We start from the raw sequence: 15,978 nt of genomic DNA on the forward strand, positions 1-15,978 counted from the left end.
GAACAAATTATATTGAAAGGAAAGCAAAGATGAGTTGTATGCTGGAGCCTACTTTATCAGCTCATGGGAGCTGACTGTATACATTTTTCCCAACTCCAGTTTTAGTGACATCATTTTGTTAGCTTGAAACTGGCCATAGTGAGGGTATTTACACTACAGAAATTAGCAAACACAGCAAATTACAGTTTGCTTTATTTTCCTCCAGACTTAGTTGTCAACCCTTTACCCTTTACCAACACACTACTGGCAGGGAATAATAATGACCCAAGTTCAGGATTTTTATAAGGCTGGGGCATGGCAGGAGATAGAATGAGAGAGAACTACATAGCTATACATTGAAATATTGTCAAGGCCTATCTTGCATAATGTTGAGGAGGAGATGTTTTACAAGTTCCTATTATGTTTTTTAAAAATATTCATTGACAAGCAATGCCTGTGTGTTATGAACCACAGGTTAAGATAAATAAAATTGTATGCATATAGCATCAAAAAGAAGAGAAAACAAATAAATGAATAGATTGGCGTTCTTACAAGAAAAGGATCAAGGGCATTTTGTAGTCAAAACCAGGAGTGAAATAGCAGTGGCTTAACTGCTACCATCCTCATATAGATATCGGCTGCTGAATTAATCACAGCGGACAACCTACCACCCAACAGACCTGGACGCTTGTCAACCCCTTTGCAACACAGAACAGGGGTTTAGACAATAAGGGTGAACGTGAAAGCGTGGAGATGACACCTGGCCCCTGACCAAGGTGGAACTGACTGGAATAAGATGGGAGCCAGTTCTGCAGTGGACACGCTGCTGCTGTTCGTCTCCGCTATGACCGTGTGTTGCTGGTGGTTAAATACCCCACCTGGGTTCAGTCACCTCAGACTGTGCCATTGCCACTGAACTCAGGGCCCACTTTAGTTGTAGCCTTTTACTCTGTTAGTGTTTTCAGCCTGGAGAACAGAGCTAGTAAAATACTTATAAAATATTCCACTGCTTCACTAACGGCATGGAAAAGACAAGAGCTTTTAAGGCTCTGGCATGAAACAGGGAGACAGTGGTTACATTCCTATTTCACGCAGTCACTATTTCCGTCTATGTTAAGCTGAGGAGTGTAGTGTTTCAGTGACATTTAGCATGGAACGCTGCTGGGTTCAGACCTGCCATTCCCAAACCAGCTGACTGTCAAGGACACAGCCTACTGCCTACCTATATTACCTTAGGAAAGGAGACAACAGCGTTGAACAGCATTCAGTCCGTATTTGTGTTCTGTCTTCCTTGGACAAGTACCAACAAAATAAAATCCTATCACATTTCCTGTAAATTTTGAATGACATAAATTTTTGATGAGCAATTCTTTTTGAAGTGTTGAACTTTCTGTTCTGATTTTATATTCTACTCTCTGTGCTTTGTTGTATTTAAAATCAAGTTCACCTTTCAGAGGCAGTGATGGGTGAGGTAAGAGACAGACTCTTACATCCTCCTCCCCAACACACACACACACACACACACACACACACACACACGGAGGCACTGTTTTTCCCAGTAATGGAGAAGCCATGGGAAGAATTTCAGAGGTTTCAAGGGAGCTAGGGTCATCTAATTCCTCTATATCCTTGCATATCCCCATTCTTAATGTCAAAAATAATCTCTCGAACTGGTTTCCCGGAGTCTCAACCCATTTGCTATAGTACATGCACCATCTCAGGTGTCCAAAGATGAATATTTGATAAGCTACTTCACAACTTCATACCTCTGCTGCTGTTTTTCCATTCTGGAATGTGGAAAGCAGTGTGACTCCTATTAACTGACCAGTAGTCAATTTTAACTACCCATAAATATGTGAGTGTCTTTTATCTGTAATCTCCTATCTGGTGCCATTTTTGAAAACCAGTTAAGACTCTTTAATCCTAAAAAAATGAACTACGTCTAATTTCTTGAAAGTAATTATTGATGAAATACTCCCTGGAGAGTCTGAAGCCCCTGATATTGCATATTTAATGGTTATCCTCCTTTTAATAAACGGTATAGGAAGAAATTTTAAATATTATTCCTAAATACCTTACATCAAGATGAGCTAGAGTTAATTAAGTGGGACGAGGGATAATGAATTCAAGGGCATTTAAGAAAGATTAAAGAACCAGTGCAAAATGTTTTAATCAGGAAAGAAATTAGTGTGTTTAATGACAGGAAAGAAGTCAGCAGAGTGACAGGAGCAGGGGGAGGAGGTGGTTGAGTACAGGGCAAAATTGAAGAAGGCAGGAAGGCACCAGACCACTCAACCTTACTGGTCAAGGTAAATGATACAGAATCCAACATAAAGCTTAATAGGAGACACTGAGGTTTTCAACATTTGACTTCTTTAGTAATCAGATTCGTGGCTGTGTGTGTATCTGTGTATTTAATCACCCTGGTCACAAAGTGAAGAAATAATGGACCATGCAGGGAAGGCAAAATGTTACCTCTACCCTCTTGCAGTTTTTCGGCTGGTCCTGAGAATGGAACAGATTAACAGGAAGGAAAGCATACACATGTATTTAATACAAGTTTTACATCACATGAAAGCCCCCATAATTAAAGGAAGAACTGAATGTGCAGTTAGAGTTGAACATTCATATATTGAATTGGGCAAAGAGTCATACATTGTGGAAAGGTGAAAAAGTAAAGGGGCTTAGGCTAGAGTTGCTGGTTGAATGGCAAAGTGACTAGGAAGGTGAGGATTAGTTTAACAAGCTTTTTTTTGTTACAGATTCCTTGGCCTCAATATCACCCCATTCTATCTTGGATGTTAAGAATATTCTTTTTTCCTGGTATAGATAAGACATCTTTTATATGGGAGGCTTATTCCATCTTTCAAGAAGAAAAGGGGAAGGGTCAGAGTACTCCTCTTATACTTGCTATTGTCTTTAATGCCTCTAGCTCAAAATAATCCTTATGCCAAAGTGGCATATTTTGGGCAGAGGGTTGGGAGGCTTATGCTGCCACCCTCCAGCAGTGTGAACAGAGTTGATGCGGAGGGAAAACTTAGCTCAGGCAAGCAGTAGTTTAGCTCAGATAATGATGATGGTGTTAGAAATATGGGGAAAATGAGACATTTAAAAGGAAGTAAATCAAAGGACTTGGCAATTGATTAGACATGAGCAGCAATATGCAGGGGGTGGGGGGTGGTGATTAAGAGAGACTGCTACACACAGACAAATAAGAAGGACCAAGTGGGAAGAAGATCAAGATTTACTTTGAGATTGGGAGTGCCTTAGGGACAGTAATCTAACCAGGAATATGCAGAGAGCAGTTGGATGTACAAGTCATGGACTCAGAAAATGGATCTGGATAAGAAGTACACCTTTGGGACATTTAGCATCACTGGAAGAACGAAAGTGCCTCCAACCCCTTGATATAGAGTTTACGATGAAAAGATCAGAGAACGTAGGATAGCGGTTTAGGGAGCACACCTGCCTTGGGGGACTATAAAAGGTTGAGGGAGGCAAAATGCACTGATAAACCACCATCGGCATTAGACTAATGGCTGAATAATTGTGTAAGTAATTGCTAGTAACAATGCTGTGGAGTATGTGGCAGGTAGCACATCAAGTGCTGCTTTTTTCTTAATTTCGCTCTGATACCTGGAATGCCTTTTTGCTGCCTCGCTGCCGGGCGGGCCACTCCCCACTCAGGCAGGCCGAGGCAGAGCTCAGCGGGCATTGGATGAATTCGCTCCTTTGACCGCTAGAGGGTGATGTGGATCTTTCTATAAAATATCTGCCGCTCATCAAGTGGGGACTCACAGCTTCACCGGATATTTCAGATGAGATGTTTAGGTACTGACTGACCAAAAAAATTGCAGATATCCTGGGAGGCCAATTGGTCTTTAAAATGGCAGGATCTAATCTTAACATTTTGTAATACCCTTAGCGTTTACCCATACCTGGCACCTGTAGTTGTGTGATTTCTACACAATTGATAAATATATAAATGAATAATACCGTGATTTCTATTCAACATTGTGCTGAATTTGCAACCAGTGAAACAAGGGGAAAAAGTTGAAAATGAGAAAGGAAAGAAAAATAAGTATTGGCGCACGACAAGTTTATTTATAGAGATTCGAAAGGGTCTAAAGAAGCAATGCATTATCAATAACAAAATGTAGTAAGTTTACTGAATTTAACATAAATATAAAACATTATTTTATTTTCACATACTACAAGCAGTTATGTTTTTTAACGAGAGACAATTTACAAATAATGATATAAAATAGAAAATAAACACCTAAGAACAAATCTATTAGATTAGCAAGACTATCATGCAGAAAACTATTAAAATTTTAGGGGAATCAGGGCCGCGCTCAGTGGCTCACGCCTGTAATCTCAGCACTTTGGGAGGCCGAGGCTGGCAGATCATGAGGTCAGGAGTTCAAGACCAGCCTGGCCAATAGGGTGAAACCCATCTCTACTAAACGTACAAAAAAATTAGCCAGGCATGGTGGCGCACGCCTGTAGTCCCAGCTAGTCCGGAAGCTGAGGCAGGAGAGTGGCTTGAACCCAGAAGGCGGAGCTTGCAGTGAACCGAGATCATGCCACTGCACTCCAGCCTGGGTGACAGAGCTAGCCTCTGTCTCTAAATAAATATTTAAGGGAATTATTTTAAAAGTTTGAAATAAGCCGGGCGTGGTGGCTCACACCTGTAATCCCAGCACTTTGGGAGGCCGAGGTGGGTGGATCACCTGAGGTCAGGAGTTCAAGACCAGCCTGGCCAACATGGTGAAACCCTGTCTCTGCTAAAAACACAAAAAATTAGCTGGACATGGTGGTGGGTGCCTGTAATCCCAGCTACTCGGAAGGCTAAGGCAGGAGAATTGCTGGAACCCGGGAGGCGGATGTTGCAGTGAGCTGAGATTGCACCATTGCACTCCAGGCGGCTGGGCGACAGAGCTAAACTCCGTCTCAAAAAAAAAAAGTTTGAAATAAGTAAAGATATACAACATGATCATGAAAAAGTGAATCCAATAGTAAGATTATTTCAATTTCTGCAGTATTATCTATATATTCAATACCACAGTAATCAAACTACAAAAGATTTACTTTATGAAATTTGGCAAATAATCTACAACTAAGTGAAAAAGAACAAAAATAAGCAATATTTAAGAAGTACAAAAAGTGATGTGAATTGCTCTACCAATTATCAAATTATGTTATCATTTAGGATAATGAAAGAAGCTTGATTAAATAGGCAAATGGAAAACAGAAAATGAAAAATAGGCCCATGAATATACAGGAATTTCATATATAATAGAGGTGTTATTGAAGATATACGGAGGAATGATGTAATATACAAGTTATTCTGGAACAGGTGGTTATCCATACAAGGAAAGATGAATTTAAACCTTACTTCACAATATATGTCAAAATAAATCACAAGTGAATTAAATGCTTAAATGCAAAATTCAAAATGTTAGGAGTTTTGGTAAATAATAAGGATTATATCTTCATGAACTTGGGCTATGGAAGATTTTTTTTAATAAAGAATTAAAAAACATGTTTACCCCAAATAAAAGAATAATGCATTCTACTAAAGAAATCCAACAAAAAGTAGCACAAACGGAATAAAGACATACATCACAAATTGGAAAGATATTAGCAACACACATAGCCGACAAAGGTTGGGTATCCAGAGTCTAGAAAGAACTGTTACAAATAAACAATAGCTAATCAACCAAAAAGAAATGTGGACAAAGGGCAGTTTACAGGCAACACTGGTGGCCTATAATATATCAAATATATTCAACCTCCTTAGCAACCAGAAAGAAGCAAACAAAAACTATACTGCACCATGAGATAATATTAATATACTAGGCTGGCAAAATTAAAGGTATATTAAATAGCAAGTGTAGTCCTAGATGTGGAACATCTGAACACACTCATGAGCTGTTCGTGGGATCATTTATTTGGCTTAATCACTTTGGAAAGCATTTTGTTATGTTATGTAAAGTTGACATGTTGACTTGAAGACGCAGTCTTTACATTGCCAGGTATGGCAACAATCTTGCACCTAGAAAAGCAGAGACATGTTCAAGAATACAATACTGTTTGTAGCAGCACAAACACCCAGGGAAAAATTAGTGTGCATTAATTCAAGAATGAATAAATTCTAGCCAATGAATATAATGTAATACTAGATAGCAGTGAAAGTAAATTGTCTAGATTGTGTGTCAACGTATTATCACAGACCTAATGTTGAATGAAAAAATAACATTATAGAAAATATATAAACTAGCTGATTCCTCTTAGATACATTTCAAAGACACACAAAAAATACTACATAATTTACAGATTCCTGTGTAAATGCTAAAGACTATAATGCAAAGCAAGTGAATGACAAATTTAAACTTCAGATTACACCTACCTGGGCATGACGGAGAAACAATGAGGAAATCTAAAAGAGTAACATGGACTGAGAAATTTTCAGCAATAATCTAACTCTTAAGCTGATTGTTTCAGGCAAAGGTATTCATTTTATTGCTTCTATATATGCATTGCATATTTGTCATAAATATTGTTCTGTATAGTTCAACATTTCATTATTTAATGTAGCCGGGCACAGTGGCTCATGCCTGTAATCCCAACAGTTTGGGAGGCTGAGGCGGGCAGATCACTTGAGGTCAGGAATTAAAGACCAGCCAGTGACATGGTGAAAGCCTGTCTCTACTAAAAATACAAACATTTGCCAGGTGCGGTGGTGGGGGCCTGTAATCCCAGCTACTCAGGAGGCTGAGGCAGGAGACTGCTTGAACCCGGGAGACAAAGGCTGCAGTGGGCTGAGATCACGCCACTGCACTCCAGCCTGGGAGACAGAGCAAGATCCGTCTCAAAAATAAATAAATAAATAAATAAATAAATAAATAAATAAATAAATACTTAATGTAAAGCAGCTGCTATGTGATTTTATAAGTGTGTCAAAAGCTACTATTTGTAAAGACCGAGTTGTATGATTCCTTACCTGAGATGGAAGGGAGGGGAAGAAGCAAATTGACAAGTTAAAAAAGTAAATAGAGTGTAAATTAGTTCAACCATTGTGGAAGACAGTGTGGAGATTTCTCAAGGATCTAGAACCAGAAATACCATTTGACCCAGCAATCCCATTACTGGGTATATACCCAAGGGATTATAAATCATTCTGCTATAAAGAGACATGTTCATACATGTTTATTGCAGCACTGTTCACAATAGCAAAGACTTGGAACCAGCCCAAATGCCCATCAATGATAGACTGGATAAAGAAAATGTGACACATATATTCCATGGAATACTATGCAGCCATAAAAAAGGATGAGTTCATGTCCTTTGCAGGGACATGGATGAAGCTGGAAACCATCATTCTCAGCAATCTATCACAAGAACAGAAAACCAAACACCACATGTTCTCCCTTATAAGTGGGAGCTGAACAATGAGAACACATGGACACAGGGAGGGGAACATCACACATGGGGCCTGTCGGGGGATGGAGGGCTAGGGGAGGGATAGCATTAGGAGAAATACCTAATGTAGATGATGGGTTGATAGGTGCAGCAAACCACCATGGCATGTGTATACCTATGTAACAAAAGTGCACATTCTGCACATGTACCCCAGAGCTTAAAGTATAATAATTTTTTAAGTAAATAAATGTATGAGTGATTTTACTTAAAAAAATAGCAAAACAGTGAGTCACAGAAAAAAAAACTAAAAGCAGGCTGAAACTTACACTATTTTTAACAGCTAAAACAAAGCTTGCCCTCCTACATTGTTTGAAATTGAAATGACTGTCCCATGTACAGAGCATCTACGAAGGCTATGGAAAGTGATCACGTCACAAGCAGGTTGCTGACGGGGGCTAGGGGAGCAGCTGAAGAAGCCTTACAGAAAAAGCTACCACTACGATTTCTTTCTGAGTCAACCATGTGCCTCAGACTTCTCTGCTGTGTGGCCCTTTCTTTCTGGGGAGCAGGTAAGGCCCTGTTCTGAACTGGTTGAATTTCAGTTCCAAGACTCTCTCCTGTGGCTGCAGTATCAAGCTCCCTCCTGCGCTTTTTCTACAGCTGCTCTCTCCTTCCTCCACAGGCTCCACGGACACCAAGGTCACCCAGAGACCTAGACTTCTGGTCAAAGCAAGTGAACAGAAAGCAAAGATGGATTGTGTTCCTATAAAAGGACATAGTTATGTTTACTGGTATCGTAAGAAGCTGGAAGAAGAGCTCGAGTTTTTGGTTTACTTTCAGAATGAAGAACTTATTCAGAAAGCAGAAATAATCAATGAGCGATTTTTAGCCCAATGCCCCAAAAACTCATCCTGTACCTTGGAGATCCAGTCCACGGAGTCAGGGGACACAGCACTGTATTTCTGTGCCAGCAGCAAAGCCACAGTGCCGAATGTTAGCCCTTCTTAGAACACAAACTCATTATGGACCCAGCTCAGGAAATAAGTGTGTAGCAGGTTGGTAGGCACTACATAACAGAAACCCAACTTGAAAGACAATAAATCAGAAGGAAAAACTTGTAAATAACAGCTCTAAGTGAGCAAAAAACAAAGGGGGGTTATTTAAAACAACTGATGGGGACAAAACCCCAGGGAAGGGGCCAGAAGGCATAAAAAGCTTGGATTCCTCAGTGTTCAGCATATTAGGTAAGATATGCTAGGTTACCTTCTCTCTCTCTTTCTACATGAGCTTTATGGATTTCTAACAATCTTTATTTAAAGAATGGGATTCTGTGCTTTTCACTTGGTAAAGTTGTGGGTGCACAAATAAGAATGACAAGCGGATCAACTGTGTCTTTCAGGTAGACCCTGATCTTCTGACCCAGCACATTTCCTTAAACTAGAGACAGACTCTAAAGGGCTTTTTGACTGCTTCTCACAGCTCTCCCTGCCATAGAAGCCTAGTGGGAACCATTAGCAATTCCTGCCCTATGGAATGTTACAATCACAACTTTTTCTTTTTATTTATTTATATTTATTTAAATTTTTTTGAGACGGAGTCTCGCTCTGTCATCCAGGCTGGAGTGCAGTGGCGTGATCTCGGCTCACTGCAAGTTCCGCCTCCTGAGTTCACGCCATTCTCCTGCCTCAGCCTCCCGAGTAACTGGGACTACAGGCGCCCGCCACCACGCCCAGCTAATTTTTTGTATTTCTTTTAGTGGAGACAGGGTTTCACCGTGTTAGCCAGAATGGTCTCGATCTCCTGACCTCGTAATCCACCTGCCTCGGCCTCCCAGAGTGCTGGGATTACAGGCATGAGCCACCACGCCTGGCCAACAATTACGAACATTTTTAAAGCAACTCTATTGAGACATAAGATATATATGGAATATGTATGCAATAAACAAATGCAACTGCTGCAATAAAACACACCCGCATTTTAAGTGTACACTTCAACAAATTTTAACACATTTTTATACCCATGATGTAACCATGATGACAATCAAGATACAAAACATTTTCATCGTCTCAGAAAGTCCCCCACATCTCTTTATTGAGGTCTTGTTAATTTCTCTCAGCATCGCTTTGTATTTTTCATTATACAGATCTTATACATATTTTCCTAAATTTTATTTTAACAAGATTATAAATGTACTCAATAAAAATATTTTCTGCCAAGATTTCACGTCAGCCTAATTCAATTTCGTCTTTACATTTTTCAATTGACATCTCTACCTCAGCATATTACATAAAAATACCTTCCCCAGAAATTGCATATGGTTTGGAGCAACCATATGTGAGCTCACAGCGTCAGCCTCATTTACCATGTGAACCAATCAAGTGTTAGTGCTGCTCTGTTTCCAGGTAAAATATACTCATTGACATGTATTGGAAAAGCTGTGAAATTTCTGCAAGGTGTACTTTAAGAAGAGATACATTTTGTTAATGAAAACATACCTATGAGGTAAGATTAATTAAAGGGAATGTTTTGCAGTTAAGCACATGATTTGGAATGAGGGGTTGCAGCCCTGCTGGTCAAGCCTCTGAATTCCATTCTTGTTTCTCCCATAGGCCACCTTCATCAGGTCTACAGTTCTACAACACAGAGTGTCAGTAGTAGGGAAGGTTGTTCATGTGAGAGCAGGGAATACTTGGGATTCTGTAGTTTCTGCTCAACTTTGCTGTGGACTTAAAATTGCTCCAAAAATACAATTCACTAATTTAAAAATGGATCCAAGTATTCAGATGGAGAATTACCATATTGGAGGCACGAAATGGGAACATACTGTTGAATCTGTTGCAATATAGGAAGAGTGTTTAATGACATAAACTTTTTCATTATTTACTCCTTTATCTAGGAAATAGGACACTATTTAACACTGACTACAATGAGGATCTTAAATACAGTAGAACTGTCTAAATTCTATCAATAAGACTAGTGTATATATTACCAATATTGGGATCTGAGGTGTCTCAGAATTAGTAACACATAGTACTGTAGACATTATTTTAAAACATAGTGTAGAGATAATTTTGTGATTCCATTTTAGGAATACTATTTCTGATTACATGGTTTCTTAGCATAAAGCCTTACTCTTTCATGCAAGAGAGTATATACTATCATACTATGTCCCTGTAGTTTTCTATTCCAATAATGCTCCTCAGGAATGAAATATACATGATAATCATGATGATGATATGGATAATGATGAATATAATTGATAATGCAGACAGTATGTAGAAAGATAGATGATAGAATTTGTACCATGTTTCCAGGACTAGAACACAATCATGGTATGTATAATATAATACCTCTTATAATTGAAGTCTGTAAACAGTCTAAAGAAGTAGTTTAAATTGTTTCCCTTGACACCTTGACAAATCTGCAAACTACACATATAGGCTAAGTACTTCCGAGGCTATATGAATGTCCTAAAAAACATTTCCTGTCTGTGTATTCCAGCATAATGCATATTCTCTTCTAAGGCAGAAGTTTTTAACCTGGGATCCGTGGACCTCCAAGGAGTGCACAGATAAAATTCAGGGAATCAATAAATTTGAATGGGAAAATAGATCTTTATTTTAACTAACCTCCAACTGAAATATACCTTTCCTTCTATGATATAGTGAGTAAACCATAGTAGTTTTAGTAATATCAGTGACAAAGTCAATGACAGAAATCACAGACATTTGCTTATATGTTGCATAGATGACAGTTGATATAAAAGTCAGATATTTTCATACCACGTTAAATGCAGTAAATATACTTTCATCACTGTGTTGAAATCATGACAGTTTTCAGATTCAGCAGGTTATATTTCATTTAATGAAATTTAAAGGTGTTCCTATATTAATATATGAGAATTTAAAAAAATTGATATCTGCATTTCAAAATAATTTTCTATATTCTAGTTTATGCATTTAAAATGTTATTCTGAGATGGGGTCCTTAGGATTTACCAGTCTGACAAAGAGGTCCCTGGTACAATGTGAAGAACTCCTGGACACAGAATTAGATCCTCAACGCAGGCATGATTGACAACCTGAAGCCTAGACCTATGCATTGGAAACAACTATGTTGCAAGCATTCTTTCTCAGAGTTTCACCCACACTGCTGCACCTCTTAATGCTTCTCACTCTAAATAATTACTTTATATTCTCTTTCTGTCTCTCTCCTGCTCTTTCTTTTCTCTCTCTCTCTCTCTCTCTCTGCCTTGTTTTTCTTCTAGGAGGGAACAGCAACAGCTTCTAAACCCCACCAGCTTGCAACCAAAAGTTTCATCATGAAAGCATCTTTTAATTGCAGATAACCTCAGAAATAGAACAACATTTGTCTACCAAAACAAAAGCATTCATTAAGAAATCAGCTAGGATCCTATTTTTATTTACTAAAACTACTGGGAAGAACCCATGTTATACAATGAATTTACACTCATACAAATTTCTACTCAGTTGGAAAATGAGACTTTAGTCAGCTGGTACAACCCTATGACCATAAATGTCTGATTTCACTTGATACAGTATTGACTTCCTAACTTCCTGTGAATTAGAACTTCAGGTCCAGAAAGTAATAAGAGCAAATGCAAATCTAGTGTTTCTTATGTACTAAGAACTGCTCTAAATGCTTTATTTATGTAATGTTCATCACAGGTTTTGGGGTAGTTACTAACTATCTCAATTTTACAGATAAAGTGAAATTGAAGAGATGCTCTGTAACTTCTCCAAGGTTACATAGCTGCTAAATGGCAGAGACAGGACTAAAGCCCATGCCGTGTCCCAAGTCCCTGCTCTAATCCATTGTCACAAGGGAAGGGGTGCTTCAGACACTTTGCTATTCCTAAAATTACAGGAGTAGCCCCCACCCCATCTCTACTGTATTAATTATTTATAGTGAATACAGAGGGTGTAGAGAATCGGTTCTCTAAAAAACAAAAACAAAAACAAAACCACTAAACTTCCAAACCCCTTCTTGTGTTGAGTTGAGCACAGGTGCATGGCACTCTGTGTATGACTCTGACCAGGAAATGAGGGATTGGCTCTTCTGACCATGCAGGCAGGCACTTGTCCATTTAGAAGGGATATAAAAAGCTTCTATAAGCAGAAGAGGAGGTGCATGTGACTTGATCGCTCTAATTCTTAGTCTCACCATCTGCAAAATCAGCTGTGAAAATCAGTCATCACGTAGCAATGACAAATTCGTTATATTAAGCCCTGGGGAGGGGCTAGATCTCAGCCTCTTCCCTTGGCCTCTCTCTCTCTCTCAGAGCCTGTGTCTGTAACTTCAGAGAGATTTCGTCGCTGCCATGGGGAGCTGGATCCTCTGCTATGTGACCCTGTGTCTCCTGGGAGCAGGAGAGCTCAGCACACATCTAGTTGGTCAATTCCTATTCTGGGCTTGCCAGACCCCTCCCTGGCCAGCAACTCACTTCCAGGCATGATCTCCAGCCTTTGTCTCTTGGACCCTTGGATGCTGACATCTGTCAGATGCCATTCCAGCTCACTGGGGCTGGATGGGGTGTGACTCTGGAGTGGAAACAGAATTTGAGACACAATGACATGTACTGCTACTGGTACTGGCAGGACCCAAAGCAAAATCTGAGACTGATCTATTACTCAAGGGTTGAAAAGGATATTCAGAGAGGAGACCTAACTGAAGACTACAGTGTCTGCCAAGAGGAGAAGGGGCTATTTCTTCTCAGGGTGAAGTTGGCCCACACCAGCCAAACAGCTTTGTACTTCTGTCCTGGGAGCGCACCACAGTGGAAGCACAACCATTGTCTCTCTGTGCGGAAATGTGTCCTCACCCTACAGCCCCCACCACATCCTCTAGCTTAATTTTTTCATTTTTAATATTTTCTTGAGATTTTACTATGTCCTGTTACTTTTGCAAACACAAAAGATACAAAACTGAAAAGAAAATAGATCCTTTATCCAAGGAGCTAAGAGTCTAGCAAGAAAGTAATTATAACAGAATGGAAAAGATAATGTATAATACTATAATCAGAAGTCATTTGGGAGCTTCAGGGAGGACATGCCCAATTCTGTCTGATTGAATCAGAGAAAGCAAAGAGGAAGTCACATTAGAACTTCACCAGCTAGACCTCATTCTGAGTAGGGCATTCTGGGCAAAGAGAACAGCTTTTGCAAAGGCATATTAAAGAGTGTGTCACTTTGGGGAACAGTTTACAAAGAGAAAGAAGATGATCAATTTATATGAATCAAAAGAAATGGAATATATTTGAGGAAGTAGACAGAAAGGAGTTTTTGAAAAAGTTGAGTTTTTGGTTCCATGAATACAATAAGTATGAAAGTCCTTTGTAGGCTGTTGCTCAAAAGAGAGAGCTGAAGCTTCATTGTCATCAGCAGACAAGCAAACGATACAATTTTTCAATATATATATATATTTTCCTCATGTAACTTTGAAATGATACTATTTTTCAGTTTTCCTCATATAACTTTGATCCTTAACAAAGGGCACAGTTTCAAACAATATGAAATCATGTTAGCAGTAGCAGTTCCCATTTGGGATAATAGGGTTCAACTGTCTATGGAACAATGAGATAAAAACTAGAAGCAGGCAACTGCATAGACAAGATGTGAAACTGAGATGCCATAAGGCTGGACTAGAGGTTGAGATTCTGCAGATTTCAGCATGTAAATAATTGAACTATGGGGACAGAAAATTCCAACCAAATATAGATTTAGATCACAGAGTTAAAAGGCATGGAAGTTAAGACTGTGGTATTCTGGTTCCTTATGGAGATTAAAGAAGCCTAAGAGTGAGGAGTGATTAGAACATGGGATGTAAAAACAAAAGAGGGAAAGAGAGAGAGTGAGAGTTTTGTTTTGTCTAGTATTTGATATTTCTAAGAAAATTCGGGAAAAAAATAAAGGTAACCCAGGCAGAAGAAGCCGCAAACACTTCTTGGGTAACAGGGAATAGTTGGTAAAATGTCATATGTTAGTTTACTGAGGTGAACAGAACCTTTTCCACTGAGGTTCCTTTTGGAAAGACACAAGACTTAGCTAAGATTCCAAGAAATCACCAAAGTAGGAAATGAAAAGCCTCCATGAATGAAGTTGCATGAGTCTCCTACCAGTGGATAAAGGATAGGATAGGATAAAAGAATAGCTGCAAAGGATAAAAGAATAGCTGAGACACTGAAGTAGAAGCTCCAAGTGAGAGGACTAAATCTAACAAACATGAAGAATTATTATAAAACCACAACAATAAAAGTGGTGTAATATAAGGGCATTGATATATAAATAGATCCAAGGAAAAAAATACATGTTCATAAACACAGAGCAATGGTACTGCAACAATCAAAGAATATATTTTTCAATAAATGGTGATGGGAAAATTGGGTATCTATATAAAGAAAAATAAGTGCAATTGGACACATCTCAATATATAGCCAAAATCAATCCCAGCTATATTAAAAGCATAATTGTAATAAAATCACAAGGCTTCTAGAATACTGTATAAGAGCACATCTTCACGGCCTTAAAGCAGGGAAAGAGTTCTTATTCCCTCAATCAGTAGGGAACAGATTGATAAAAATGGCTATATCAAAATTAACATATTGAATTTATCAACGTTAATTATGTAACAGTGACAAGATTGACTGTATAGTGACATATCATTAAATATCTATATATTTATACCAAATTAATATCCCTATTTATATTTATATATTCAAGAAAAGCTAGTATATAAATTTTTTAAAAACCTACAAACTAATTTTTCTACAGATCAATGAGAAAAAGGTAACTGTCAATGGAAAAAGTGAGTGAAAACCATAAGCACCTAGCAAAATCTCACTGGTCATTAAACATGTAAATGTGGCTATATTTAATAATCAGGGAAATAGCAATTGAGTCCAATGAAATATATACCCACAAGAATGGCTACGATGATAAAAATAGTAACTATCAAGTGTTGGCAAGGCAAAGTGTCAACAAGAACTCTCTGAATCACTGGCTAGAGTGTATATCGGTAGATCCAGTTTGGAAAACAATTTGGTATTATCTAGTAAAGTTCAAGATGTGTGTACCCACTATCCATCAATTCCACCCTTGAGAAAGGCTTTTCTAGAGAAACCCTTCTATGAAAATCAGGACAAGAATATTCACTGTAATACATCTGTCATGGCAAAAACGTATAAAATATCCAAATGTAACTTAACAGAAGAATAAATCCTGGTTATTAAAAAGAAATTACACAGCAGTGAAAATTCATGAACTAAAACTAAACACATAAACATGAATGAATTTCACAAATTTGAATGAAAAATTACATTGCAGAAGAAAGGTACAGTATTGTCTTGTTTGTGTAAAGTTTGAAAGCATCTAAAACTAAACACTATTTTGTTTGCTTATGTGCCTATGCATTAAAATATAAAAGAGAAGCCAATAATTACAGAAACAAACACCTCAATAGAGTTAGAGAACAGAGGCATGGAATCTGGGAAAAGAAATAAGAGCTTTCAAATATTCTGGTAATCTTTTATTTCCTGTGCCGAGTTGTTTTTTTAAGT

General features: G+C 38.4%; 1 gene segment (V, D, J or C); it reads left to right on the forward strand.

The window, feature by feature from the left end:
- The first annotated feature begins 7,924 nt into the window (after positions 1-7,924).
- On the forward strand, positions 7,925-8,412 carry LOC117981136 (probable non-functional T cell receptor beta variable 23-1). The segment is given in 2 exon segments: positions 7,925-7,973; positions 8,087-8,412. Coding segments are annotated over 2 exon segments (375 nt in total).
- Positions 8,413-15,978: the final 7,566 nt, after the last annotated feature.

The sequence above is a fragment of the Pan paniscus genome, chromosome 6, assembly GCF_029289425.2.
Source record: "Pan paniscus chromosome 6, NHGRI_mPanPan1-v2.0_pri, whole genome shotgun sequence".
Classification (NCBI taxonomy): domain Eukaryota; kingdom Metazoa; phylum Chordata; class Mammalia; order Primates; family Hominidae; genus Pan; species Pan paniscus.